General features: G+C 43.0%; 1 protein-coding gene across 8 annotated transcripts in view; it reads left to right on the top strand.

Moving 5' to 3' along the window:
• Window positions 1-27,850, top strand: part of gphnb (gephyrin b) — a 104,357-nt gene that overhangs the window by 64,167 nt on the left and 12,340 nt on the right. For 4 of the 8 annotated variants that reach the window (XM_084378059.1, XM_084378054.1, XM_084378053.1 and 1 more), the window contains exons 9-13: window positions 14,202-14,243; window positions 15,842-15,916; window positions 20,897-20,953; window positions 23,946-23,988; window positions 25,416-25,553. In XM_084378059.1, coding sequence (XP_084234185.1) covers window positions 14,202-14,243; window positions 15,842-15,916; window positions 20,897-20,953; window positions 23,946-23,988; window positions 25,416-25,553 — 355 coding nt within the window. The remainder of the gene's footprint in view (window positions 1-14,201; window positions 14,244-15,841; window positions 15,917-20,896; window positions 20,954-23,945; window positions 23,989-25,415; window positions 25,554-27,850) is intronic. The other 4 variants (XM_084378055.1, XM_084378056.1, XM_084378057.1 and 1 more) reach the window with 4 other exon arrangements.

Below are 27,850 nucleotides of genomic sequence, written 5' to 3'. Positions count from 1 at the left end.
TGAATGCTTTTTTTTTTTTCAGATCTTTTAGTTGCTCTTATTATACTTTCCTTTTGTCGTTTGAAAATAAGTCAATCAAGCAAATTAAGTTTTAAGGTGAGTTTAACACAAAAAAAGAGTAATGCCTCTTCAGCCTTTGTGCTGCCCCTTTCATCTACGCTCCCCTTTCCATCCAAGCTTTCACCTTTACATTATTGTATACTGTTCCAAACATCCCATCAACTTGACTGATATTGGCATTTATTTTGATTAAAGTATTCAATGCTCTCACTCCCTCGCGGTGCCTTTGCACAAACTCTTTCAGGTGCTGGCGGTGCAAGTAGAGGACACTGCCTCACATCGCACTGGTCCTGTAGCTTTTTTTTTTTTTTTGATTAATGGCTTGATGTATGGCTTTAGAGCCAAGGCCAAGGCTTATGGAAATCAACTCCTCTTTCTTCACTGGAATGCTGGAAATGAGTCACAGTGCAGTAGTGCAATTCTGCCCACGCCACTTCCTGATGACCTTCACCATGGACATATTGCCATTCTGGTCACTGCCGCGAGCAAGAACAAGAGCATGTAGAACACGTGTGTGCCGACAGGCAAGCTCATACATTCATTTACACACACCAGCTAGACCTGTAATCCATACTGCGGCAAACAAGAGCATTTTCAACCTGTTTTGAGTATTTTATCGAGTAGATTCGCTAGATGAGATGCTGTTTACTTGTACGTTATTGTATACTACTAATTATGTAAATTTAGACAGCTTTTCTGTGATTGACTCGTCTGAAACTATCTGAACAAGGGCCTCAAGTAATAATTACATACAGTACCAATAAATCTGCCAGGTTTTTTCAACTAATTAATTGGATAGTCTTTGAAATGTCAGAAAATATTTAAAATTTCATCATCAAAATTGCAGATGTTCAATTTATAGTGATATAAAACAGTGAAGAGCAGCAAATCCTGCGGCTGAAACTTAAAATGTCAAAGTTTCGGCCTCTGCTAACTGGATTAGCCACTGAACAAGTCTTTTTCTGCCACAGCGGCTCATTCTTTAGCACAGGGACTGTGTGCTTTGTGCTACGGAGCTAACTAGCTGCTACAAACAGTCTCAGGGGCTGTGTGCTTTGTGCTCTTGTATTAGCTAGCTGCTACAAACAGGCTCAGGCTCATTTTTGTGATGGCTAAAATGGCCATCCAACTATCCCATGTCTCACTCACATGTAAGAAAACCCCTAACATTATCATAATGAATTCAAACAATGTACATGGCTGTTAGCCCTCATCATGGTCAAGCTTGCATGTTAGTAATGAGAAATTTTGGCTGCACCCTCTCTGCCACTCTTGTGCATCTAGCTCACTCAGCTTTAGCAATATATCTGCCAATCCTTGTATAAGCCTTCAGTCATGCATGAGCATTCTTTCTCTTCTTTTTATTTTTTTGTCAGAGCATTTGATTTGATTTATTGTTTGCTGTCAAGACCATTTCTTCAAATATAACAAAAAAAGCTCCACTCCTAGTTTTAGACAATCAATAGATCATAATACGACTTATTAGCAACTAATTGATGAAATAATTGCTGCAGTAATCTGAATTTGTGAGTTTCCTTATGATGATAAACCTTACCCACCTTGTACCTATAGTACTTACGGGCTACAATCACACAGTTTGTTTCTTTGTTTGATCTTATTCTGCATTTGGCTAATCAAGATTCACTCTGTATCCTCAAAGTCACAAGTACAAGCTTGGCTATTGAATGGTAATCTGTCCCTTGCAGGATTTTTCACAGCACTCAGAACAAATGTGACAGTCATGGTGTGTGAAACAAGTGGAAAAAATAAATAAATAAATAAAAATTGCACATGCGGTTTGTCTTAGGCCTGATCTGTGCACAGATCGCAGAATCGTCACTTGCAAATGAGAAGTGACAGAGGATCATTGGCAGAGTGAAGTGATCAGACAGAGGGAGATGAATGATTTATGCCCTGGCTGCATGCGTAAGCAGCGCTCCAATGTCAAATCAGCCGGCTGTAGTGTGACCGATCAATGATCTACAGTGTGTACCTCACGGCAGCATCTCCTGCTGCAACCCGGATCGGTAGAGGAGACATTCTGATGTACTGTCCATAATGTACAGTAGAAAGTGTGTGTATGCATGTTAGTGTGTGTGTGTGTCCCTTTGGCCCTGTTTTGAGCTGTAAGGATGATGTAGGGTGTGTTCTGCTGGAGTGGCAGGGCTAATGTCCACCGGGTGCATCTCTGTCAGCCTGGGATCCGGGGTTTGGCAGTGTTTGTGTGCATGTTTCTGTGTGTGTCTATTTTTGTTTTGGAAAACATAGCGATGATACTTTTGAACCAATACTATTCGTTTTTGTTTGTCGTTCTTCTTTTACATTTTGCATACATAGCTGTTCAGATGGGTGACGAATTCAAGGAAATGTGGAATAAATGAGCAGAGAGACAACATGAATGCAGATGCTTTACGACAGGACAGGAGGAATCGCTGAATAATTGCATTATTGTTGTTCAGATATTCTTGAATTTTCAGAATGTAAATCAGTAAACAAACCATTCTCACAGATTCACTCATCACATATACAGATATCAGCACATGCCTCCATCTGTCCTCTTGAGTAAATCTGATATAATATCAGGGGAGGATGATTACAGGACAGCTGTTGCATGCACATTCATAGATATTTGTCTATAGTTTTGAAAATACGATAAAGGATTATAAAACTTTGTTTGAGCCTTGAGCTGTTTTATTTTGAAGTGTTTCATTACTTCCTCCCACCAGCTCCATGAGATATTGGTTATCTTCTTCTATCTAAGAAATATTAGGTGTAGGGAAGGACACAACCGCAGCTGTAAGTCCTCACAGACCTTGTGTCAAATAGTTAGGATCAATAACTGTTCCCTCCCTGCACACACTCACTGTTTTAGTTTGATTTACTCATTAAAATATATTTGAACAGTCTTCTTAGTGTCCAGTCCAGCTGATAAAAAATGTGGATATTCTCATTAGGATGCTTTCAGATATTCCTGCTCTCATTGCAATTAAGCTTTAAAAAGCAGAAGTCAGGACTTTGCTGAGTTTCTCTGCCCCTTGTTTCGACTCTCAGGCTACAAAGAAGCTGCTGCCCTGAACTCTGATTGGTGAATGTTTGTACTTGCAGCCTGAGAGAAAGACTGCAGGAGACTGCAAGACTCGGGGAAAAAAATGTCAAACTCCTCTCGAATCTACATCCTCGGTTCTTGTCCTCACCTCCTTCCCTCGCATTTTCATCCCTCCTGCCTGTGATGTGAGCGGAGGAGGCGAGAAAGAGACACGAGGAGAGAGAGGAGTCAAGGCAGCGGGTATTTAACGAAATGAGATGTCCGTGCTTCAGAGCCATATTGTCATTTGAATATGAAATGTGGCAGAGCTGCATCATCTGTCCATTGCTTTGTTGTAGTCTACTGCTGCACTTTGTCATCGCCGTGAGATGGGCATAACGATGTTGATGACAACTTATATATTTATTTATAATTCAATTCACAGCGTGACACAATATGAAATATTAGCAAGGTGAATGTCACTGAGGAATGTTGGTGTTCAACAGTGAAAGGCAGAAAGTTTGATTGTGCATTTGATCATCTGAAAGAAGTTATACAACTTATAAATACAAAGGAATATTTGATCTGCTCCCACCTCGGTTTGCATAAACTAGCTGTGTGAGACAAAGAGGCACAAAATGGAGAAATGATAAGAGCCCAATATTTTCTATATAGTTAATATTTATCTACGAAGATGCTAGAATTGAACATCATTCAAGGATAAGGTAATTAAGAACAAGACTGTTATTGTCCTCTATGTGGTAAAGTTGTAGTGTATATATAATACTATCATAGTATAAAGTATGATGTCACTTACAACGGAAACCAAATGTGAGTTTAATTAGCATTAGCATGCAGCATTAGAGTATCAACAATACCAGAACAAACGTTAAGACACATTTTAATTTATTTTACATTAGGCAACCATTTCTTTGAAAAGCACAATAACCAATTCAAATTATGTTTTTTAGATTTATGCAGGAAACAGTATTCAGATGTTTTCTTTTTTCTTTTGTTTTGTTACCTCCACCGAGGAGGTTATGTTTTCACCCATATCAGTATGTTTATTTGTTAGCTTGCATGTTGGTTGGTTGGTTAGTGGGTTGGTTTGTTGGTGGGTTTGATGGTTGGTTGGTTGGTTGGTTGGTTGGTTGATTGGTGATTTGTTGGGTTGTTGGTTTGTGAATTGGTCTGTTGGTTGTTGATTGGTTTTGTTTGTTGGTTTGTTATTCGGTTGGTCGGTTTATCAGTAGGATTACACAAAAACAAAGCCGATGTCCATGAAATGTTGATGGAGGAAACAGAGCCCAATAACTTTTGGTGCGGATCTGGATAAATGGAGGGATCCAAGAACTTCATAGTGGTTTGTCCTTTAATTTGTCACCCGTTAAGTAGGTAAGGACAATCGTGTTGGTTTTTAAAAGCAGTCTTTGTGCTCTGTCGTGTTTTTGTGACATGAGACTGTGTTTACATGTACCGCACTGGAGTGTGACTGGATGGTTTTGTTGGTCTGGTGATATGAGAACATTGAGGCCTGGCGCAGTGTGACGCTCCGGCTCCGTTTTACAGCCTGTGTCGTCATTCCTTACAGGTTTATTCCCCTGTGGAAACGATAGATAGGACTTGTTATATGCCCCTGCGCGCCGCTGAAATTACTCACGTTTGGTTTTACCTGACATTATTGACCGCTTGTGTGTCTGTTGCTGTGTGTGTGTGCGACAACTAGATATGTGTTATTGTCTTCCTCCAGTGCGGTAAGGCTCATAAAAGTGACTCCTCATCTTCTGGCCTGCTGGAGGTGCGGAGGATTTATTATGGAGAGAGTGAGAAAGAAAGGGAGAAGGAGAGAAGGAACAGGGAGTGGGAGGGAGTGAAAGAGACAGAAGGGGACGGAGAGCTAATGAGTTAGAGAGGACGAGGGACTGAGAGGGAATGGGAGGTGGGGAAGGGGAGATGGATAAAACGAAGGAACACACAGGAAACGGCGGACGGTTTTTGCTTAGCTAGGCCTGCGCTGCACGGTCTGTTTCCCTGTTTGTTCGTCTTTCTGTATCCATCTGTCCGTCCCCGAGGCAAGTCCAGTAGCTAAACCCCTGTCCCCCCCATCCCTCCTCCTGCCTCGACTCCATCATCTCAAATCAGTATGAAAACGACAAAAAGAGGAGGCTGAGTGAGGAGGAGAAAATGTGAGAAAAAGTGAGGCTTGGGAGGGAGTCACATCCGTCATTCCCCTCCACAGAAGCTCATGGGAAGCACACATACTCACACAGACATGCGCGCACGCAGACCTCAGTCATGCGTGTATGATTTAGCGCAGCACCGTATGTGCAGCAATATACCCTCCTCCTCCTCCTCGTCCTCCTCTTCCTCCTCCTCTTTCTCCTCCTCCTTATTGTCTCTTTGGCTGTTGCATTTCCTTGCCACTCTTTCGCTCTCGCTCTCTCTCTCTCCTAGCCTTCCCTTCTTATCACCCTCTCTCTCTCTCTCTCTCTCTCTCTCTCTCTTTCCCTCTTGCTCTCTCGCTCACCCTTCCTCGCTCACCCTCTCCCAGTTAGCGAGTGTGTAAAACTGTGTGTGCGCGTGTGTGTGTGTGTGCGAGTGTGTGTTCTTGTGTGCATGTGCCGGGGAGCTCATTCTGTTCCGACTCCAGGCAGAAGATGGTAAGTAATGTCTTTCCTCCTGCATATCTGAGTGAATGTTTACAGGTTTTGAGTGTTTTGTGTGTGTGTGAGAGAGTGTGTGTGTGCGTGTGTGTGTGTGTGTGTGCAGAAGTAATCTGTGTGCCTATTTAATAAGGTTTTGTATTATTAGCTGAGTGGAAATGGGGGTGGATGCATTGCGTGTACAGTGTGTTGTTTTGAATATAATTTGTGCTCTTGAATACGTGTGTGCTGCTGCTGCTGCTGCTGATGAGGATGATGATGCCTGAAGGAGGTATGCTGTCAGGCCACGGATGAGTTTAGGGGGTAGAAGGGGTGAGTAATGTAGTGACGGGACTGTTGACTAGCTTGAACTAGCAAAGGGGCTGCAGGACACAAAGAGGCGGAAGGATGAAGTGTGCTTAATTTGTGGCTGCAGTGTTAGAAGGTGGTGGACATTACACATTAAAAGAGGAGGAGAAAGGAGGATGAGGATGAGCGAGCAAGACAGTGAAGCGGTCTCACAGGACTCCACACTCCATCAGTGTTGAAGTCAAGCAATCAGCCACCTACTCAGAAGCAGAAGCCACTTTCCCATCCTTTCCTCATTTAGCTGCTGCTTTTATCCGTACAGTAAAACGGGGGGGAAAAACGCCTTTATCCCGATCCCCCTTAGCTGTTATTCCTCCTCCCTGGAGTCATCATGTGCTTCCCTCCAGTCCCCAACACAGCAGCTTAGCTGGAGCGCTACCGTAAATGGTAATGAGGGTAATATGGATGGAGAAGTGTGCAAGCAGCACCTTCAGAATCCATGATGGCTTTAAACAGCTGACAAGGAGGAGAAGCAGGAGGGTATCGATGGAGCTGTGGACACTCGACCGATAAGTCAGGTCCAGCGATATTGATGATGCTACGTTTCACAAAGGATCCCACGGCGTGTGAAGAATAGATCCACGCAGGGCTAGTTAATCCTGGATATAGATAATGTTTGGGTTTTGTTTACCACACATCTAACTGACAGCGAGGATGCACTGCAAAACATGTTATTTTTCATTTCTCTCTAGAAGTCAGTCCTGAAAAATTCATTTACTCAAAGGAGTCGTTCAACATTTGGTGAAATATTTACACCTAACCGCCTTCCTTTTTGAGAAAATATTCAAAATTAACACCACTCTCATGTCTGTACGGTAAATCCGAAGCTTTCGCAAGCAGCTGGTTAGCTTAGCTTAGCACAAAGACTGGAAAACTGTAGAAACGGCTAGCCTGGCTTTGTCAAAGGTTACAAAATACATCAGCATGTCTGTTTTCTCAAAGAAGAGAAGAGATGAACACTGTTTATCTCGACTGTTTATTGCAAACATTTCCTGGCAGGGGAAAGTGACTTCCTGAAGTCTCTGCAGGCTTTCTGGCAACCCCACAGCGACAGCTAGGCTCCCCGAATAAAACCACAAGGTGTCATTTTAACACCTCACAAAGAAATTAGATCAATTTTTACTGTTTAATTTTAATATCCCTATGTGTGATGGTAAAAAATGTAACTGTCACCTTGTTTCTTGTTTATATTTATGCTGCTCTTAATATTTTATTTTCCTCTTGTTCATTTCATGATTTTTACTTAATATTTATTGCTCTCTGTTTTGCTGCTGTCACAATGTGGGACTAACACAGAATGATCTTATCTTATAGTGCGTTAATAACTGAGCTTTAAAGATCCTTTTAGGCAGATTTGGGTACCTTCGAACTGAGCCAAGCGAGCTGTTTCCACTGTTTTCCAGTCTTTGTGCTAAGAAGAGCTAACTGGCGGCTGGCAGTAGTTTAGAAATTGACCTTCGAGATATGATAATGGTCTCAGTCTTCTCATTGTACTCAGCAAGTACATTTCTAAAATGTCTAGCTGTTCCCTCAACAAAAGGGACCAAAAATCTATATTTCAGCCTCTGTCCAGTTGAAATCAGTTTGTTTTCTACAAGTGTCCAAATGTTGAAGCGAGACACAACAACACGTGTTGCTACTGCAGAAATAAAGGGGCTCTATGTAACAATTTGCAGCAATTCACATGTATTAATCAGTTTATATTGGCCATATGAGAGATTACGGATTGTAATGTGATGTGGAAAATTAGATCTTCCCTGTCTCTCTCGGTCACCTGTGGACCATTTGTTATTTAAAGCAGCGGGACTGTCGATTTCTTTGTGAAGGACTCACTTTCCACGACAGTCAGAAGGATGTGATTTTATGCAACAGAGTCCACTAACGTTAACAAACAGAGCCCCTTTAAGGAAATGTTAAAGTGATCCTAGAGAATATATTAACAACTTGACCAGCTAGACACAGTTTAATACTCTTATTGCGCTGACAGATGTTTTTTATTTGTTTAAAGAAAATAAGACTTTAAAGTCTCAACACAGCGAGGCCTCATGAGGAGATTTTTGCATCGCACTACTGTTTTCTCCTTTCCTGAAATCTGCTTAGTCCGATCTTTTTTAAGCAGCCTCGGGGAAAACAGAAAACAGGCATGTCAAGCTGGAGCGTATATCCTGTAACGGCTTTCAATACCTGGATGGAAAAGATAAAAAGTTTAATATTAATAAGGAAGTGAAGAGTGATGAGATACAGAGGGATATCCGAGGTAGCCGAGTCCTATAGGACACAGGATGTATTTTAATATGTGTGATATATCGTTGCAGAGAGGGGATGAACGTGGCTACAGCCAGAAGGAAAGTGCTCTTTTGTCTCTGATTAATGGACACACATTTAGCCCCCTCCGTTGCTTTATTTGGCTCGTAGCACCCATAGACCATTTGGGTCAGATTGCTCAAGGCTTTGGAGTCAAAACCACTTCAGCTGAGGACACCGTGCTTGTTCATGTGTGTACGGAGCGTGTGCACAATTTGGGTTTTTATTTTTTTTTGTTTTCAAGATAAAAACACCAGAGATATCGACGAGTGCGGTCTATGAACAGCTGCCGAAGAGTGTTTAAATGTGTGTTTCCATGCGTCGTGAACGTGCATCCATACGTGTGAAGTTTACATGCGTTGTCTGCGATATTATATTTGTCTCGAGTTACTCACACCCACTGACTCTGAGAGTTTGCCTCCAGGGCGATGGAGAGAGAATGGAAAGAGCACAAGAGAGCTTTGAATAGAGAGAGAGAAAGAGACGAAGAGTCGGACAGACAGAGCGGAGGGCGAGAAGACAGACAGGAAATGAAAGGCAGTAAGAAGGGATGGATGAGACTGTCTGACCAGCTGTACTGAGCGCGCTCAGTCACCATGTGGGCTGCTGATGAGAAGAAGCGTGAAAGGAGGGAGGAGGGAGACTGGTGAGGAGCATAACACAGGCCTCTCAAATCAGCTGTGTTAGCTCTCACTATCCGCCGCGCTGGCAACTCACTCAATAGCTCATTAATGTCTAATACATGTAGACACGGAGAAGGCCACAGGAGGGCAGTGATGAATGACGGCGGCGGGACGGCAGCACGCACAGCTCATGCTTCTGGCCCGGCTCGGGTTTGGCGGTTTGTTTTGCTTTTCCCACCGTGGGTTTTTTTCTCACCTCGTTCAGAGGAGGAGCCGTTGGGAGAGCGCACCTTCTTTTTCAATAACTTGCTTATTTGAAAACGCAAGCAGAAAACTTTGAATCGGTTTGAGGCACTGACAGCACACAAGATTAATTTGACAAGTAAAGACACCAAGTCATCAGAATCCTGCACAGTCGGAGTGTGTGATATCATTTAAAAGAGGTTAAGGCTGATCAAACTGAATCCATAATACAGTTTGGATATGTGAAATGTGTAATCTAATAACATATTCATGACTACGGGTGTGTTACGTAGTATATGTATACGTTATATATTACGTTTTATATGTGAAAATACATGTAGGATATATTGATCCTATCTTAGGTCCAGTTTAAGGAAAATTCTCTAGATTTTTTTAATAAACTCCTGCAAAACAACACGTATTGGCGCGAGCAGCTCAAGCCTTACTTACTTGTGCATGATCGGTATATTACCTTCAGTAGATGCCAGTCGGCACGCCCCCAGTTTGAAGAAGCAGCAGGAGTGTAGGAAGCTAAATTTACAGTTATAGACGGGGCCAGAAGCAAAACGTGTTTTAGCCACCAAACAGTCCAGACGCCAGGAAAAAGTGTTGGCAGTTAATGTTTCTGCAAACAACTCATACGATCACATTTGTAGGTGTCATAGGCTTCGTACCGTACTGACGTTTCTCAGAAAAAAACAATCTCAAATCAGATTCACATTGTATGCTTATTAGCTGACTGTCATATCAGGATGTGGAGGGGATGGTGGTGGGGAGAAGACAGCGATGCCAGTGACCATGGATTGAGAGTGTTTCAAAATTTCTAAGTGTGAAACCACTGGATATTTTAAACCCTAACCAACTCCAACCCTAACCAAGTGGTTTTTGTGCCTAACCAGAGCATAAAGACAGAGTTGTCACAACATAAAATAGAAAACTTAACCAAAAGCAACGTAGTAATTGCAACTTAAAGAAATGTAGAGTTTCAACATATGTGTGGTTTGCAGAAACATTAACTGCCAACATCTGTTCTGGAGATTGGGTTGAACTAAAAGAAGGCTCACCTGGCTCCTGGAGAAGGCATTACATCGTTTATGCTTCCGCCAAAGACCGCCAGACTACTTTGACTCTCAAATATACATAACAGAAGTGTGTTCAGAATCCGTCTTCATGATATCCTGTGGTGTTTTTGACCACCAGATTCCTGCCAATTGTTTCACATTACTACACTGATATGTAGGTGGTGGTGACGCACCAAGAAAGACAGCAATGCACCAGCAAAGGACTGGAAGCTATTAATCACTGATGTGAACAGTATATCATCTTTGCAGATGTTTTATGAGGACAGAAATGCACTCAAGAAGATGAGATTTGGGGAGAAACTGTGAATGTAAACAAAAATTTTGTTTTCAAGTAAAGTAAAGAGGGCTCCTTTATTAAACAAAGAGAGGTGAGCTGTAATGTGGAAATGATCATATTGTTTTGTGATCAGTTTGTTTTCCACAGTCTTGTATGAAACATGATTTGTTTCTAAAGAGTGTAGTTCAGGCTTCAGTTTGTCAGGATCTCTCCTCTGACCTAACATGATGCAACATATTATGGTTTAAAGTTGACTATTCATTTGATCAGGTCATACTGGAATTACCAGAATACTTTTCTACCAGATTTTGCACTAAAAGACCAACTTAATATGTGCAGAATTAAAAAATGTCTAACTTTGGCACCCCAACACAGTGGTGATATCAGAAATGAGGCAGACACTTATAGACACCAGCATAATTTAGAGGTTCAATATGTAAGAATTGGAGTCCTGTCAAATTTACACTCAAAACAAATTGGGGGCAACATATCACCAGAATAACCCTATTACTGATGCTAATTGTAGCTACTGTTAGCGCAGAAGCTGTGCAGCTAGCAGTACAGGCTGGGAGCTCCGAGCACTGGGGCAGTGTTGGTGTTTACGCCGCTACCACAGTAGCTTTGGACCGGGATGGGCCGGGGCTAGCTGGTTAGCATGCTAACTTCAGTAGATAAGTCTGCAACAGGACACGTCAACGTCGTGATATCAAAACTGTTGTTTCTTCACATTATGTTGATAACTTTATAACTTTATTGCATCACAATATGACATGTAGTGGATTTACAAGTGCAGGAGGTCGTTTCAGAATACTTAAGTTTGGTATTTGGAGGATGTCAGTGTCCAGAAATCATATTATTGTTTGAAAGACAACAAGGTTCATTCGATGTTGGTGAATTGAGCTGTCTCTTAACAGAGCGCTACCTTGCTGCTACAGCATTTAGGATCCTTGTGCAGTTCACTCCCGAGTTCCAATTTGTAACCTCCTGCGGTTTCCTGCCAGTGTCCATTATCTGAGCAGTGAGTTTGATGAGGGCAACTACTGTGAATCTACAGCATTTCAATTAGAGGGGATGATGGGATGCTCATCTCCTTGACAGCCCCGCTTTAAACAGGCAATTTATTGTACAATCTAAAAATGTGACTGCTTCATGAGGAAAGGTCGGGACTTATCTAATGATTTTACTAATAATTCACTGTGAGCTTGGCTTTCCTGCCAGCCATTATTTTGCCAGGAATAGACGTGATATTCTTAAATGGATTTCCCAGTCATATGTCATTTCTCGGACCAACAAAAACTTCTGCCAACGCAGATGGCTATGTTTGTGTTGTGTTTTTGTTTTTGATGTTCTGACAAAAAAAAAAAAAAACACCACATGAATGAAATTCTGTGCAGCCGCTGTCTGGGACACAGTGAACAACTCTCCCACCAGTAAATGAACAGCATAATGGTTTTACATCATGATCATGACCATTAAAATCTGATTATCCGTCCATCATTTGTTACGGAAATGTGTGGGCAACTTCCTGAAAAAAAAAGCCTGACAAAAGAGGCAGAAATGCAACCTCTTTCTCGTCTCATTAGTGTTGGTAATAAAAGTCTTCATGTGCCTTTTGGTGGAGGCATTGTTATTAAAAGTGCCTCACCCAGCATGAATGAAAATGCTCCAACCAGGAAACCCCAGCAGGGCCGTTACAGCTGATACTTTCGGGTGCTAGAAATAAATTACATAGCAATTTCCTGCCTCATTTTATTTCCTGTGGGATTTCTAGTTTACATGTCGTGTTAGATGTCGGCTGTGTGAAACATAAATGGAAGAGGGGATATAAAGGTGGAGACATTTTGGATCAATGATTGACACTATTGATTGTGGGGCTTATGTACAGTACGGCGTTGTCGTGAGGGTTGCATTCTATATCAGTTACAATTGATCTGGATTTGTTTGCCCTTCAAATTTTTATTTTCTGGTCAGTGTATGACCTTACATAAAAGTTAACACTGGTAGAAAACTGCAGGTTTTCAGTGATATCGCAGTTGATTTTGTTGTGTAATTTAAAGGCCTGTCACGTCAGAAGAAAACTGTTATAAATACTTGTTAATGCATCAACTCGGGACTTGAAGCACAAAATAGCTCTGCCATAAGGAAGAGGAGTCTTTTCACGTCTTCATTTTGTTGTTATTCTGTGTGCAGCCAAAAGAGCATGTCACATGGAGAACTTCCATCCTGGATTAGGATGAGTATGTACACAAGAATTGGGAGAGTGTAGTGGCACTGCAACCGGTCATTCAATTCCCTGTGAGATGACTCGACGTTAACGTGTTCTTATGAGTTTTTATGCAAGTTTGAGGTCTTTTGAAAAAAGGTTAATGCACTTGACTAATGAGCTGTTTCTGCTTTTGGTGAAGAAGATGAAGAAGAAAGTGGACCCGCTGTTGTCGTCTTCCACGATGTTCCCATAAAATTCCCATTCCTAAACTAATTCCCACATCCGCTTGTAGGACCACACGGCCGAGGCAGCTGATTGTGTTCCTTCTTCTTCTTTGAGGTTGGTTTGTTTGTTGAAGGTTCATCCCCTGAATTACAACCCAGTTGCCAGAATAAATGTTGTGGTTGTTTATGATCTGGTTAGGTTTAGGAAAACATCTTGCTTTGACTTGAAATACCTGTTTTGGTCGCCACAAACACAGCTGGAAGTTGTCCCGGGGTCTCCTTAAAAATATACATAGGTTTCACACTTTCAAATGTTTAAAGTGCAGTCTCAAACTGTGGTTACTGGCTTGGCAGCCTTCTCAAGATGAAGGTCAGGTCATAAACATGTAATGTGAACGTGATCTGACACGTTTTGTAGAAAAGTCAATATAGTACAGAGACTATGAGACGAAGAAACGTGAAAGTATCAGTGGTTTGCAGAAATATTAACTGCAAACATTTTATCCTGGTGAATGGGCTGTCAAATACTGATGCTTTTGGTTGGTGGCTTGGGTCTGACGGCAACCCAAAAGGTATTTGACGATGTTTGGATGAGACCCAATAACAAACTCTCTCCAGAATCAATTTTAAGAATAACAAAGTGTTGCCTTTTGCTTTAATAATCTTTTTTTTTTTTTCTTTTTTATGACATTTCAAAAGTTGCTTCAAATTTGCTTGATGGTTAGATTGAAACACAGCACAGCAGAGTGAATATACGCACTTGACAAAGGTTGTTAATACATTCTACATTTAAGCTGCATTTGCCACAGTGTTCAAAATGTGTGATGTTTCCTGTGAAACCTGTTCTCCTGTTGTTCCGATGGGGTGGTTGGATCCCCATGCAACTCCTACCTGCTGTCCTCACCTGTCCTGTCCTATCCTATCCTGTCCTGTCCTGTCCTGTCCATCATGCCCTTGGCTGCCTTGGCCCATCTGAGACAGTCACACAGAGACCTGTCGTGCAGATGTCCTCCTGAAAGACAGAGGGCGCTGTCTGCCTCAACCCGTCAGTCTCTGTGTGCCTCTGTCCCCCTGCTCAACCCGGCTTTGGCTCTGTTAACCCTCTTCTCTTCTCCCCTCCTCTCTCTCTGTCTCTCGCGGCACCAGGCGCGGCTCCCCTCCTGTTCATCCACCCTAAGCATTGCTGAGGTACTCCTGCATGGGTTCTAATGCATCGTTACGGCCGTCATCATGGCATCGGTTCCTCCTCCCTCCCTCTCCAACCTTACTTCCTGCCTGGCATGATCGCTTCCCCCCTCTAAACTTCCTGTCTCTCCCCTCGTGTTGCCTGCTGTCCTGCCTGCTGTCCCCCTGCTGTCTCTCTCCCCACAATCCTTTCTGTTCCTCCTCTCTGTGTTTGTGTGGATGTGGTCTGATTTTTTGTCTTGTAGTGAAATGTCCTGTTGCCCTCATTCTGGCACACGTACTGTATCTAACCCTCGCCTTGTTTTCCACACTCACACGCCCTCCGAAACAAACAAACCTCCATCACTTGGCATAATCCTCAACTGCGTTTCAACCTCAGAATTGAAGTTGAAAGATGCTTGAATTATGTATTTGAATGAAAGGGATTGCCTGCACAAACAAAGTGCATTTTTCTCCCTCTGTGTACACATCGCAGTTCCTTTAACACTCACACAAACAGCAGCTTGTAAAAGACAAAAAAAAAAAAAAAAGGCCTGGGAAATGTGCCGAAAGCCTGTGCTTGTTACTCTGGTCAGGGCCCAACGACTCTGATCTCTAAGTGATGAAGACGTGGCCTCAGTGCAAGGGCGTGGAGGAGTGCTGACACTTGTCCAATGTGATATCGGAATCCATTGATTACCTGTAATTGCACAGTAATGAAATCTGGGAAAGCGTTTGGAAATTGGACTTAAATAAAATTATCTAATTAAAGGTGGTGGGAGGTAATGTTTGATTTTATTTCCATCACATATGTTATGAGATAATTAAAAAGGAACTTTTTTTGGAGAAATAATCTCTTTCCCCAAAAGTAATTGTAATGCGAGTGCTTTCCTGTCTTCATAAACAAGTTACATTGCTACTATTCGATTACCATAGACACTTATCAATACTTCTGCACGGCTAATATTTTATCTTAAGTAGCAAAAGTTGCAGTGCAGACCCGCCAAATCCACTGTACAGCATGTTTAAGGTCATTTAGAAATTAAGTTAAAGCAACATTATGTAGGAATTAAGTCACATGTTGTCAGACAGAGGCTTTGGGTACCGCCAGGGGTCAAGCACTCACTTGGGTTCACTTCTTAACTTCCACTTGCACCTTCACTAACCACAGTAGCAGCACTCGACTGGAACTGTTGGCAGATCCACTGAACTGGTTCTGTTCTTCATCCATCTTTGGTTTTGTTGTGTTGTTGGTGGTTTTCCAGTGAGTTGTTTGCAACATCTTTTTATTTTTAAATTTCCTTTGATCCGATTGCAGAATGTGTGTCAGGTTAGTACTGGCTCAGTTCTGACGTGTGTGTGTGTGTGTGTGTGTGTGTGTGTGTGTGTGTGTGTGTGTGTGTGTGTGTGTGTGTGTGTGTGTGTGTGTGCTGTTGATGTGTGCAAAATGAGGAGGGTGTGTGTGAGCAACTGTTATTTTATTTTATTTTTTTTTTTTAAAAAGCACCACTAACTGATATGTTGTGTTGATGATCAGAGTGGGCGTGCATGCCTGTTTGCCTGAACCTGTGTGAGAGTGTGCGTGGCATGAAGGTGAGTGACTATCCTGTGGCTTCCCCCAGGCCTCACGGAGAGAATTCAGGGCTCACCTGGATGAGGTCATCACGCTCAAGTCAAGGTACTCTACCTTGGACCAGGTAAACCCACTAACCTTCTACCAACCTCTTATCTACCGGCATGCAGGCCACTGGCATCCCACATAGCACCTCACCACAATAGTGACACACACCAACACACATGTACACAGGCAGGGAGGCAGCTGTGGCAGAAAGGCACTTCTAGAAAAGATCGCACTGGGCAAACCCTTGATATAGCACTGATAGTCCAAAAACAGCAAGGACAATATACACAGTATGTGGTAGCTTATGTTAGGCTGTAGTGGGAGATATGGAGGAAATACAATTTAAAATACAGACAAGTGAAGATGTCACAGTGCGAAAGACCAAAGCGGGCTCATATTGATAGTGTAGACGACAATGTAATGCATTTACACGTGGTATCAACATGTGATCTGTGTCTGGATATCTCAGTGACTATACAAAATATGGCCAGCAGGGGGCGGCTCAAGTCCAATTGTCTTTAAGCTTATGAGAAAATGACCCTACTTCTTGATGGATTTGTCACCTCAGTAAACAGTTTCGTAATAAGTTCATGGTCTCAATCTCTAGTTTCCAGTCTTCTTCAATACAGCATGATGTTCATTCAGTAAATCTTGGTCCGATTGAGAGTAAAGTAGACAATAAAGAAGGGTGTGTTTTAATGCGTGGCCACCATGTCCTCGGGTTCTCAGGCAGGTCCAATCAGGATATCCTCCCCAGCTCCACCCTCTCATCCAAATATGGTCACTTCTGGCTGCAAAAAACCAAGATGGCGACCTACATAATGCCAAACTTGAGGCTTCAAAATGGTAGTCCAAAAGCCAACGGCTGATGCCATGGTTTGTTTACACGCGGGCTATCTTAAGCATTGCCGTTGGTGTAGATAGAAGTGATAGTCCAGCCTGAAAGCTTGAAAAAGTATTTTCTTGATCAGCTTCTTTTCTAGCAGTATAGACCAAACCACAAAATCACGATGAAAGAGATGACCTTTAGAGATTTGGATTGTTTAAAATCCTGATAAGTAATTTAAGTCAACTTTCATGATTTGAAACCACTCAGAGGCCGCATGGACAGGAACACCTGTTGAGTACGAGTCAGGCTCGGTTACTACCCTCTTGGACTTTCTCATGTTTGGACACTTAAAGGAAAGGTCTATCTTGGCCTCTTCATGCTGTGTAAAGCTATAGGCGACACCCATCCAAAGGAAAAAACACGTAGAGACACCCGCATCCTTTCCATTGACCTGGAACATACCTCGTCTGTTCTATCTAATTTACATCCTGAGATTCAAATGCTTATTGAAACTGCAGAGGCCAGTCACAGATCACTTGTTAATATCTGCTGTTAATGTGTTCTGAGTGTTGATTTTGCAAACACAAACACACATTTTACACTTACTTTAACTTAGGAGTTAGTGTGGTGATACACGCGGCAATACAATGGGCTAAAAAACAAAGTTAAAGAAGATTGAAAACACTAATTGAGCTGTTGCCTCTGTGTATCACCACCTTTAGTGGTCAGCAACATTCCTCCCCATGCCTCACTCTCTCTCTCTCTATTGAGATCTCCACCAGCACTCATTCTCTCTCATTCATCACCCATCTGGTCTTTTGATGTGGTTTGTGTATCACGGGCTGGTGATGTTGTAGAGTTTTGTTTTTGCAGAGTGTGTGAGTGTATTCTAGTCTGAATTTGAGCGCGAGTGTGTGATCCACAAGGGCACCGAACGGGAAGACCAAGAGAAGCCACCTTCGCTAAAACACACTTCCTCGCAGCAGCCGTGTCGCTCCTACCCTTTCCCCGCTGTCGTTTTACCCCCTCAGGCTCTTGCCTCCCCTCCCCGGGGAGGAGGACTCAGCTCTGGATTGCCACAGCAGCATTTTGTCCTCCCCTCCACCGCTCTGTCGGTATCACTCCAGCGTTTTGTCCTCTGCTCCCTCTCCTTGCTCCATCCCGTGGGGCGAGGCGGTTGAAGCCGGATGAAACGAGCCTCCCTGCCCTGTCACAGCCCTCTCCTCCTCGCGGCGGACGGATAAATCTTCCCCGTTTTGCATAATTCGTCTGACAGCTCCTTTGTTTTGTTGCTGAGCTCAGCAACGCGGCGGTTGCATCCCATCATTTCCTGGAGCGTCTCTTCAGTCGGACGGTTATTGGCCCCATCGATTTCCCCTACCGGGCGGCTCGCTGCCCCCAGAGCCACGTGCCTCGCTGACCTGTAGACACCGCCACTCGCTCGTCAGCACATTGATGTCCCTGGAAGATCTCCATGACAACCTGCGTGTCGAATGATTAGTGTTTCTGGATCTAAGGCTTCTGGGATTTTTTTGTGTGTGTGTGTGTGTTTCAGGCCCAAATCGTCAGACATTCAGATACGTCAACAGTGCTTTTCAATGACTTTATTTCTATTTTACTTCATCTATTTTTGCTTACTAAGGGAGTTTGTGTTTGCGTGTGTGACGTGTGCGTTAACATTTGCATCCCCTCATATGAGCTCATTCTCTTCTCTCACTGAGTCACCAGTAACGGGGGGATTATTGCAGTGGAGGTTAGATTAGAAACGAGTGTGAGAGTGTTTGACAGTCTGCTTTTTTTACCTCCCTCCCCATACGTCCAACACCACATTCTGCTTCCGCACTCATTCTCCACATCCTCACTTTCCTAACTCACCCCCCTCCCCCCATCCCCTGTAGCTTTTCCACTGTGTTCATCTTCATATGCAAACTCTCCCTCCCCCCCTTCCCATGGCTCTCTGATGGTATGATCTTTTCTACTTAGTTATTTTTTTTTTTGCCATACTGAGGTCTTGTTTTCCACCCGTGTCAGTCTTAGTGTCATCACTCCACACTGCATCAAGGTTTTTCTTAGCTGTTTCTTAGTTAACGGTGACTGTAATCAAGATTAATGATACATTACTATAAAAGGCGTATGTGAAATCAGGAAGTAGAAAACTTGTGATTCTTGTGGTTTTTGTCTGTTTGTGTTTAAAGAGCTAGGTAGTGAGATTCTGATGTAACTGTTGTGCGTTAATCGTGTCATTTTTTATTCATTTTAGATGTCTTTTGTAGTTCTTTTTTAGCAAGGCACACCTTGTACGAAAAATGTCCTAGCTGTCGATCGTTAGTTCTCATATGTGCTTTTCAATGTCTGCAAGTTTGATCTGTGTGTCTTGCTGTAGCTGTATTTAGCTCCCTTAATCCCCATCTTTTTTCTGTCTCTTTTTTTCCCATCACACCTCTCCCTCTCTCTATACGAGGGCTGTGCAGTTGTGGCACAAATCTCCTAGCAACCACAGCTGGCGCCATCACGGAGGTCCACTGGAAAATAGGCTGTATGCAAAAAAATGTCAGAAATAACAAGTGAGCTGAAGGAACAGATAGCAGATTGTAAAATCAATACCTCCCGCATGTGTGGTTCATTTAGGTCAGTTCTAGTAATATGAAGAGTTCTTAAGATCTCACCCAGCAGGATCTCTACTGAGAAGAGTAGGCTCAAGTAGGTCAGCCAGGTCTGATTTTTTGTTTTTAGTAAAGCTGTTTCACAACTTTGCTTCAAATCAAAAAGTTAAAGAATTGATTTACCTGACGTGCACCCATTACTACTATGGTTACTAATACTGTAGAAAATCTCTTGTGTGAAGGAGGCTTTGTCACTCGCATAGTTCAATCAGCACCCTTCAAATTCAGCTAAATTAAATATTTGGATTAAGACAATAAGGCTGGTATTATTCCATGTCTCGACCCTTTATGCGACCCAAAGTCCATTATTTCCTACTGACTCCATAAATCTGTAAATCTTCACAAAAATGAAAGTTCACTTTTAAAAAAGGCTTGGACTTTTCCTAAAACACGTGGGCACTTTACTCAATCAAGAGTAAATAGTTCCCAACAATAACTCATTTGTTTGGGACTATTTTCAGCTGTTGAGGATACACATTTGGTTCGCTAGTGAGTATTTACAGCAGGAGGATGGTGTATGTAGGATCGACTTAGAATAAACTACATTATGTGTGTGTTCATGGTAATGAAGGAACGTGTCACCCAGTTTGGACAACAATGGAGCTGTAGGACTAATCGGTTAGTTACTTAGTTAGTTAGTAATCGGTTACTAATCGGCCCCAGATTCGTCAGGGCATGTCTGCATCGTGTTCCAGTCGCGACACCATCACCAGGGCCGGTCCAGCAGTTACAGACCTGTGGTTCCACCAGGTGCGCCATGGCATGTTTCAGAAGCGTCACAGAAACGGCTCTCCGTTCTGATACACAGAGAATACGCGCCAAGTCTATTTTTGACAGAGGCGTACGCTGCTGCACAGAGCACCTCGAGCCAGACAGGACGTCAGACACAGGAGCGGCACAGAGCATCTGGTCAATTTTCAAAGTAAAACACAACTGACGTGACTCCCAACTTGTCAAATACAGCAGCTTGGTCAGTGGCTTGAAACTTCAAATTATGACACTCTGCCTCCCCCCCAGAGTCACTTTTTTAAACATATGGAACGTCCTTGTAGACTTTCAAAATAAAGCTTACGTAGCTTTGTGAAACACTTGGTTTGGTTTCTGCACTACCTGGTTAGGATTAGGAAAAGATCATGCTTTTGGTTAATATATATCGTTACTTCCAAGTCAAGAACAGTTCAAACATTTTTTGACTAAGTAAAGTTACAATAGATACAATTCAAAATGGCGTCGGCTTCTCGTCTTCAGTGTTTAGAGGCTCACAGGGCCTCCAGTATGGCTGCCACAGGGTGCATTATGCCTTCTGAAAGCCCACTATGCTTTCTCTCTTTCTCTCTTTCCTTCTTTCTATCTCAGTTCTCTCCTCGCTGCTCCTCTCCCTCCTCCTGCTATAGGGTTGCTTGTCGTAGTGGATGCCTGTCTTGTCTGTTTGTCCTCTCGTCCGTCTGTCCGTCTGTCTGTCTGTCTGTCTGTCCTGTCTGTCTGTCTGTCTGTCTGTCTGTAGTGTTGTGGTTGCCGGGACAGATGCACTGATGCCTGTGATTCGATGCTTTATCTCCACTAGCTCCAGTGTAGGTTGGAGGGGCTTAAAGATGATCGCAGGAGGACCTTCAGCTCTCGAGTAACTATCCCGCCCCCTCCCCACTCCCCCCCTTTTTTCCTCCTTTCCCTCACCCTCCTCCGAGGAGCGCGCAAAACAAACGCCCCGCTCTGTGTCCCACCCCCACCTCCTCCTCCTCCTCCTCTTCCTCCTCCTCCTCCTCTCCCTCCTCGCTTGCCTAGCTTTCTCTCTAGCTCTCGCTCACTCTCTCTCTCTCTATATATATGTCTCTCTATCCGTCTGTCTGTCGTTCACTCTCATCACTGTCTCACTTTTTCTCTGTCCGGTCTGTTAGGAGTCTTCCTCACTCACTTTTTCTGTCTCTTGTCATTCACTTTCTCCTCCTCTTCCTCCATCTGTCCGCCTATCTCTGTTTCTGTCTTCTCCGGTTAACATGCTCTGCTTTCAGTAGCTATGTCTGGTGTGCTGGATGTCTGTTAAGTAGATGCCATCAGGCCGCTCTAGTGGTCTTTATTGTTTTTGTTCTTTTTCTTCCTGTTTTCCCTCCTTTCTGCTGTGTCTCGGCTCTGTAGTTTAGTGAAGTCTGTCTAGTCCGTGCTTCCTGTTTTCGTTTGTTTCTTTTCTTTCCGGGCTGTGGGACCACGTCATGCTGATCCACCATCCTTCCACGCTCTGCCTCTCTCTCTCTCTCTCTGTCTACCTACCTGTTGTTATTTTCTATCTCTCTGTCTCTCCATCCCTCCTCATCCTCCTCCTCCTCCTCCTCCTCCACCATCCCACCCACCTTGCCCCACCTCCCATCTCTCCACCCTCTCACCTTGGCTGTTTGGTGCCCAGTGGTGTCACAGTATTAGCCTAGCTATGATGGCGGTGAGGGAGGGGAGGAGGGAGAAAGGGGTGGGTGGGTGGGTGGATGGGTAGAGAGACCTTCACCTTCACCATGGGTGTTTAGGTTCTCCATACACCACACACTGCCCACACCCAGCTTATGTGATGATAACGGCAGGTCGCAGAGGTGATTGAGATGCAGCAGTTGCAGCAAAGGAAAGCAGGTGAGGGCAGACAGAACGTGACTGACAGACAACCAGGCAATTAATGATGTCAGTCACAACATCTGGATGAAGGTCGACAGGCCAGCGAGTAGGCAGAAACGATGAAAATTACCCAAAAATTCATCTTAACATTGGCCAAAAGACAATTATTAAAAGCAAACGAACACTCGTGTAAATATCTGCCCTGAGTTTTGGCATCAGATTTAATTTTGGTTATATTTAACTGCTTTCACTGCACCCAGACCGACTGTATATCGGTGTAGTTGTATAAAGAAATACTTCTACTGTTCTGAGCCAAACCTGGATAAATTTCAACTTGTGATTCTCCTTCCCTTACCAAGTCATTCCCTGAGGCTGAGCTTCACAAAAGCGTCTTCTTTACAAGGAGCTTGAATCTGTTACATCAGTGCAAAGGTGTTCTGTTATTTTTCTATAAATACCACGAACAAACAGAATGATCACAAGGAGGTTGGCGGCTCCTAACAGCAACGGTGAGATGAAAAAGGGACCGCTGGTGCGTCCACGCACCACTTCTTCTGGCTATTTTGTTAATCGATTAATCAGTTTGAGTATTTTTTTTAAGGAAAGAGTCTATGTCATCTCATCACAACTTCTTAAATGTGGAAATTATATGGTTTCTTTTTTACTCCTTGCAAAAAATGTTTGTCTCTTCAAACCACAGATGTGTTAAAACTTCACATTTCGTTATATTGCAGCTTTATGTTTCTTTTGGTTCGTTTTGCCTTGATGATCTGATTAGAACTACAAAAACTACGGATAAGGTTTGGAAAAGATCATGTTTTGGCTTGAAATACCTGATTATGTGGCAACAAACACGGGCAGACAATGTCCCGAGAACCCCTTAAAAATATCCAGTGGCGTCGCACAAATTGTTAGCCGCCAAGATTTTATCCCGGTGACTGGCCTGCCATTATGACAGTAAGCTGGGTTGTAGACATTTGAGGACGTTTCCTTGGGCTTTGGGAGCACTGATCAACATTTTTCGCTGTTTTCTGACATTTTGTAGACCAAACAACTAATCTATTCATGGAGAAAATAACCAATAGATTAACAGGCATTGAAAAGATTCTAATCCGCAGTCCAACTATATTGATTTGTTGTGATTACAATAACATTAAACTGCTCTATGACCATTTACAAACAGTACACACTTCACTTCCCACTATCACTATGTTGTATGGAATTGGGACAACGTATCAATGTCTCTCTTTGACAGGAAGAAACAGGGTTGATAGAAATGTGGTCTTTGTTTCATCTCCGCCATGGATCCCTTTTGTTCTACTTCTTGGCAGAGATAATCAATTTGGCACCAGTTTTAATTCTGTTTGTTCTCCATTCACTCACCAACAGTTTGCTGCTGTCTCCAGATGGTTTTGGGAAGCTCAGCCCAGTTTTAACCCACTCCGCTCTCCTCCCCACCTTACCTTAATAGATTACGAGTAGTTGAGCGCTCAGCGATTTCCAGAGAAATCTCACCGTCCTGCACCACATCTGAACAGCCACTCTATATCTATACTCGACACTACATTTCCACTACATTTGATGTTAGCGCAGTTAATACATCTTGTTATGACCTTGTGATACGATATCGTCACTCTGTATGTCGCTGCCTTTGTCCGTATATTCCTCTTAGTGCTCTAATCTGATAGTGATGTGACATGTCAATGCATTTATCAGCGTGAACATCACCTGTGATGTGACGATGTTAGCGTACAGTAAGCGACGATAATGGCAATGCGGGAGATGCAGCCATCTCCCAACAAGCAGGACAAAGTGCACAGTGTAGCGTGACACGGCTCTCGCCAATGCTTCTGACTGTTGTATAAACAGCTTCTCATCTCAAGCATGTCAAAAGAGCAGCACAGTTTATCTCAAATTACCACTACCTCTGCTCTCTCTCTCTCTCTCTCTCCCTCTCTCCCTCTCTCTTTCTTCTTGCCCTTCGTCTTTCTCTCCCCAATCGCTCTCTCCATCTTTAGGTGCAGTCACGATGCAGCAGCAAAGAAAATATCCTAAGATCAAGTGAGTACCAAGTTTACAATTCAAGAGCACTCTCTCTCTCTCTCTCTCTCTCTCTCTCTCCTCTGTATGTCATGTCTGTATGTGCTCTCACACATAAATAGATTTTAAATGCGCATGTGTTGTGACAATGCGAGGATGGTTTGTGCGTTCGGCTGTGTGTGGCTGCTGCGTTCCTGTGTGTGTGTGTGTCTGTGATGTTTTGCCAGAGGTTGTTAAGCCTCATGTTAAGCATCAGAATATGCTGTGGAAGCGTAAGTGTATGTTTAAAGGAGAGAAATTGGGTCAAGGGAAATCAAAGCACAGCACCTATTCTTCGCTGTGAGGCAGAGAGGCAGAGGGAGAGCGAGGCAGAGAGAGATAAAGAGGGAAGGAGAGAGAGAGAGAGAGAGAGAGAGAGAGCAGATTACATATTAGTTACACCTTGCTTTGTTCCTTTTACCTTTGGAATTATTAGAGCGGTATTATTAGACCAACGTTGCTGATATCGAGCGCCGCTATCATCCAGCTGTGTGCCACAAGCAGGACTACTTCTTGCCAATCCCTCCTCGTGGCATTCAGATTGTCTTATTGCACACATATGCGTACATGCGAGGAGAAAATAAATCACGTTAATCCAGTTATCTTGGTGACAGTGACGTGGAAACACATTAGATCATGTGTTTATTTATATAACTGTAGCATGTGTGCATATATGTCATTTCCTGAGTTTTGAAATTTGACCTTTAAAGCAAACCCACTGCGTTTAGATCAGTTTGAATTTCTCCCTTTTTTTTATGGCTCTCGGGCCAAAAGATTCTTAAAATACTGCTTTTGTCTCCAGAGATAGTTGAGTGGTTCAGTTCCCCGCCTTTGGAGCCACATAGATGCTTCCCCTGTCTCGGGATTGAGTCCCAGCAGCGTTCTCTCATCTCTCTCCCAACTTTCAAACTGTCTAAATTAAGAATTAAAATGCTTAAAGTGGGTGTTTTTCTGATTGATGATAGGCTTACATTTTAAAGTTAGGGTCTAGAGCTATGTGTGAAAATCACTCTTTTGCACAATATTTACTTATTTATGTCATGTGTAAATACAGTGGTGGAAAGTAGCTAAGTAAGGCCCTGTCCACAAGTACACAGGTATTTCTTAAAACGTAGCTTTTCCTGTGCGTTCTGGTCCTTGGTACACATGTAAACAGTGTTTTAGGTTCTTGAAACTCAGTTTTCTCCGTATATTCCCCCATAAGTAGCAGCAAATTGCAGTACAGAAAAGGCAAGGAGGTTAATTGGAAGCAATCTTGGTTAACAAAATGTTTTAAATGTGTTTTGTTTTTGTATCTTATGTGCTTAAAAATCTAAGTGTTTAATGCGTTAAAATAGTGTGTGAAATATTTGTGTTTTTTTGTGGGAACCGTTTCATGACAGCGTATCTAATGTCACATGTCTACTCAGGTCACAGTGCAGTGGACATCACCAAGGTGGCCCGAAGGCACCGCATGTCCCCCTTCCCCCTCACCTCCATGGACAAGGCCTTCATCACTGTGCTGGAGATGACCGCCGTCCTGGGCACTGAGATCATCAACTACAGAGGTACAGAGGACGGACGTTTTACCCTTTCGTGCTGCAGAAAGCTTCACACTCGCTTAATTGTGCTAAATTTGCTAATCTCGCCCCCTTGGCATCTCTATTTTGTCTTCCTATTATGTCTGCTGACATCAGCCACTGAGCATGCTGGGACGTGTCACACCTTTCAGATCGATGCAGCAACATGCGCTCGCTAAGTTCACACGACAGCATTTAAACACTCTCCATCCACAACTGGACACCTTACTGAATCAGCAGTCTCTGTCTGCATGCCACAGTATCAGTCACACAGACGATCAAATGCGCACGTACGCACACACACACACACACACACACATCTACTTTTGTCCTTTTAGTCACATGCTTAAGTTGCAAGTTAATTTTGGTTGTCATCTTTTGTTTTTACAATAATTCAGCGTGATATAATCAAATGTGATGTTTTTTAATGGATCTTTGTTGTCGTATTTTAATGTATTCGCATGTCTAAACAGACACACACAGAGAAGTTAGTTCAGCACCTGTGGGTCTCGTCAGCCTTCTGGCAGAGTGCAGGGTGACACAGAGGCAGGCTGAGGAGCCAGAGGGGAAAACACACACTCTTTAATTCATCTCTGAAGATGGGGTAGCGAGGATTGGTGCAATAAAAGCCTGCGGCGCACATGACTTCTAGATCAATGATGGTAGAAGGAACACTTTTCCTGTTCCCAGGTGTAAAGTGATGTTTCATGTTCTTTGAGAGGAGAGTGAATCTCAGGATTTGCAGGAGGACAGTGGGCTAAGGACGAAAGGAAGATGGGATATGAGAGATGAAATATTTAGAGAGACAACAGCTGGAGCAGCTCCCCTGCTGGATTTAGAGGGGCCTGCATATGCGTGCGCACGTGTGTGTGTGTGTGTGCGTGTGTGCGTGTGTGTGTGTGTGTGTGTGTGTGTGTGTGTGTGTGTGTGTGTGTGTGTGTGCGCTGTATTTTTGTTTAATTCATTCATAATTTTGTATTGTGGGAAATACACTTACTTACACACTTTCTTGCTGAGAGTTGGACAAGAAGATCAATATCAAGCTCGTGTGTGAATGCTAAATATAAAGCTACCACCAGCAGCCGGTTAGCCTCGTAGGCTAAGTCAAAAAGACTGTGAACACGGGGAGCTAGCCTGGGTCTGTAAAAACTCAACACAACACAACAATACAACATTGTAATTAGAGAGCTTTAGAAGTAGTAGGAGGAGGTTTCGTTACATTTGAACAACAATTTTCAAACCAAGAGAAATACACAAGTTTACTGAAGGTAACAGGTGCGTTTCATTCGGTCTTTTGTCGCTAATTTCGGCATAGAGAAGGTGGCGAGCCAGATTAAACTTACTGTGAATAAAACTTTAAAAAATCGCTGGCAGTCATATAGATTTTTATCAGCAATGGTGGTTGTTTAATGGTGTATTCACCATCAGAGAATCATGTTTAACCGTGGGATCACACACTCAGGTAGTGTGTGTCTGTTTGTTTAAATTCAAGTAAACTCTCACTTAACTCAGGACTCACACTCTGGTCCTCTTTCTTCTTTCCCCTCTCCTTTCTGTAACGGCACATTCATGAAGTAAACTACATTTTCCTACCTCCACTCCAGCACTACAGAACATAAACACCTGCCAGTGGAGGTCACCTGTGCAGATCACTGTTGCAGTCAGGTTAATAAACAGAAGTGAAGATGATTCACGTTTTAATCCAAAAAGTTAAAAAGTAATCTCAGCGCTCTCTTCCCGTTGGTAAACCACCCGGGATCAGAGCAGAATTCGATGTGAGTCCAGGTGTTTACTCCTCCAGACAGTCTCTCTCTCCTCCGCAGCTGGTCGACTTTTATACTGTGCATTTAAGCTAACTAGCTATGGGAACGTTAGCTTCATATTTACTCCGCAGACATTAAATTTAATTAATCCTCTTAAGAAACACTTGGAGAGAAAGTGAATAAGCACATTTCCTAAAATGCACGCACATTCATTCTTACAGTCCTCGAAAACGTATTAATTTGTTTCTTGAGGCACGAGTAGGATGAGTGATGTCACAATGCCCCTTGATTTAATGACTATTATGTAACCCTTTTAAAACCTGTACCGACACTCCGAGTCCCGTTTCTCTTAGCATCCGAATAAATGTATTTTTTGCTTCTGCAACACGACATCACCTCTGCTCTATTTATATTCACAACTCAGCTTCAACACACAGTTTTAACAAGCTGTTTAGATAGCGGCTTGGAAGGAGTGCACCAGAATATCTCAGATGAAATGCTGCTGCCTTTAAAAAGATGTAA

This window comes from Pagrus pagrus (assembly GCF_965226575.1).
Source record: "Pagrus pagrus genome assembly, chromosome: 16".
Classification (NCBI taxonomy): domain Eukaryota; kingdom Metazoa; phylum Chordata; class Actinopteri; order Spariformes; family Sparidae; genus Pagrus; species Pagrus pagrus.
Note: the sequence above shows the minus strand (reverse complement) of the source record. Positions and strands in the feature narration are given on the sequence as shown.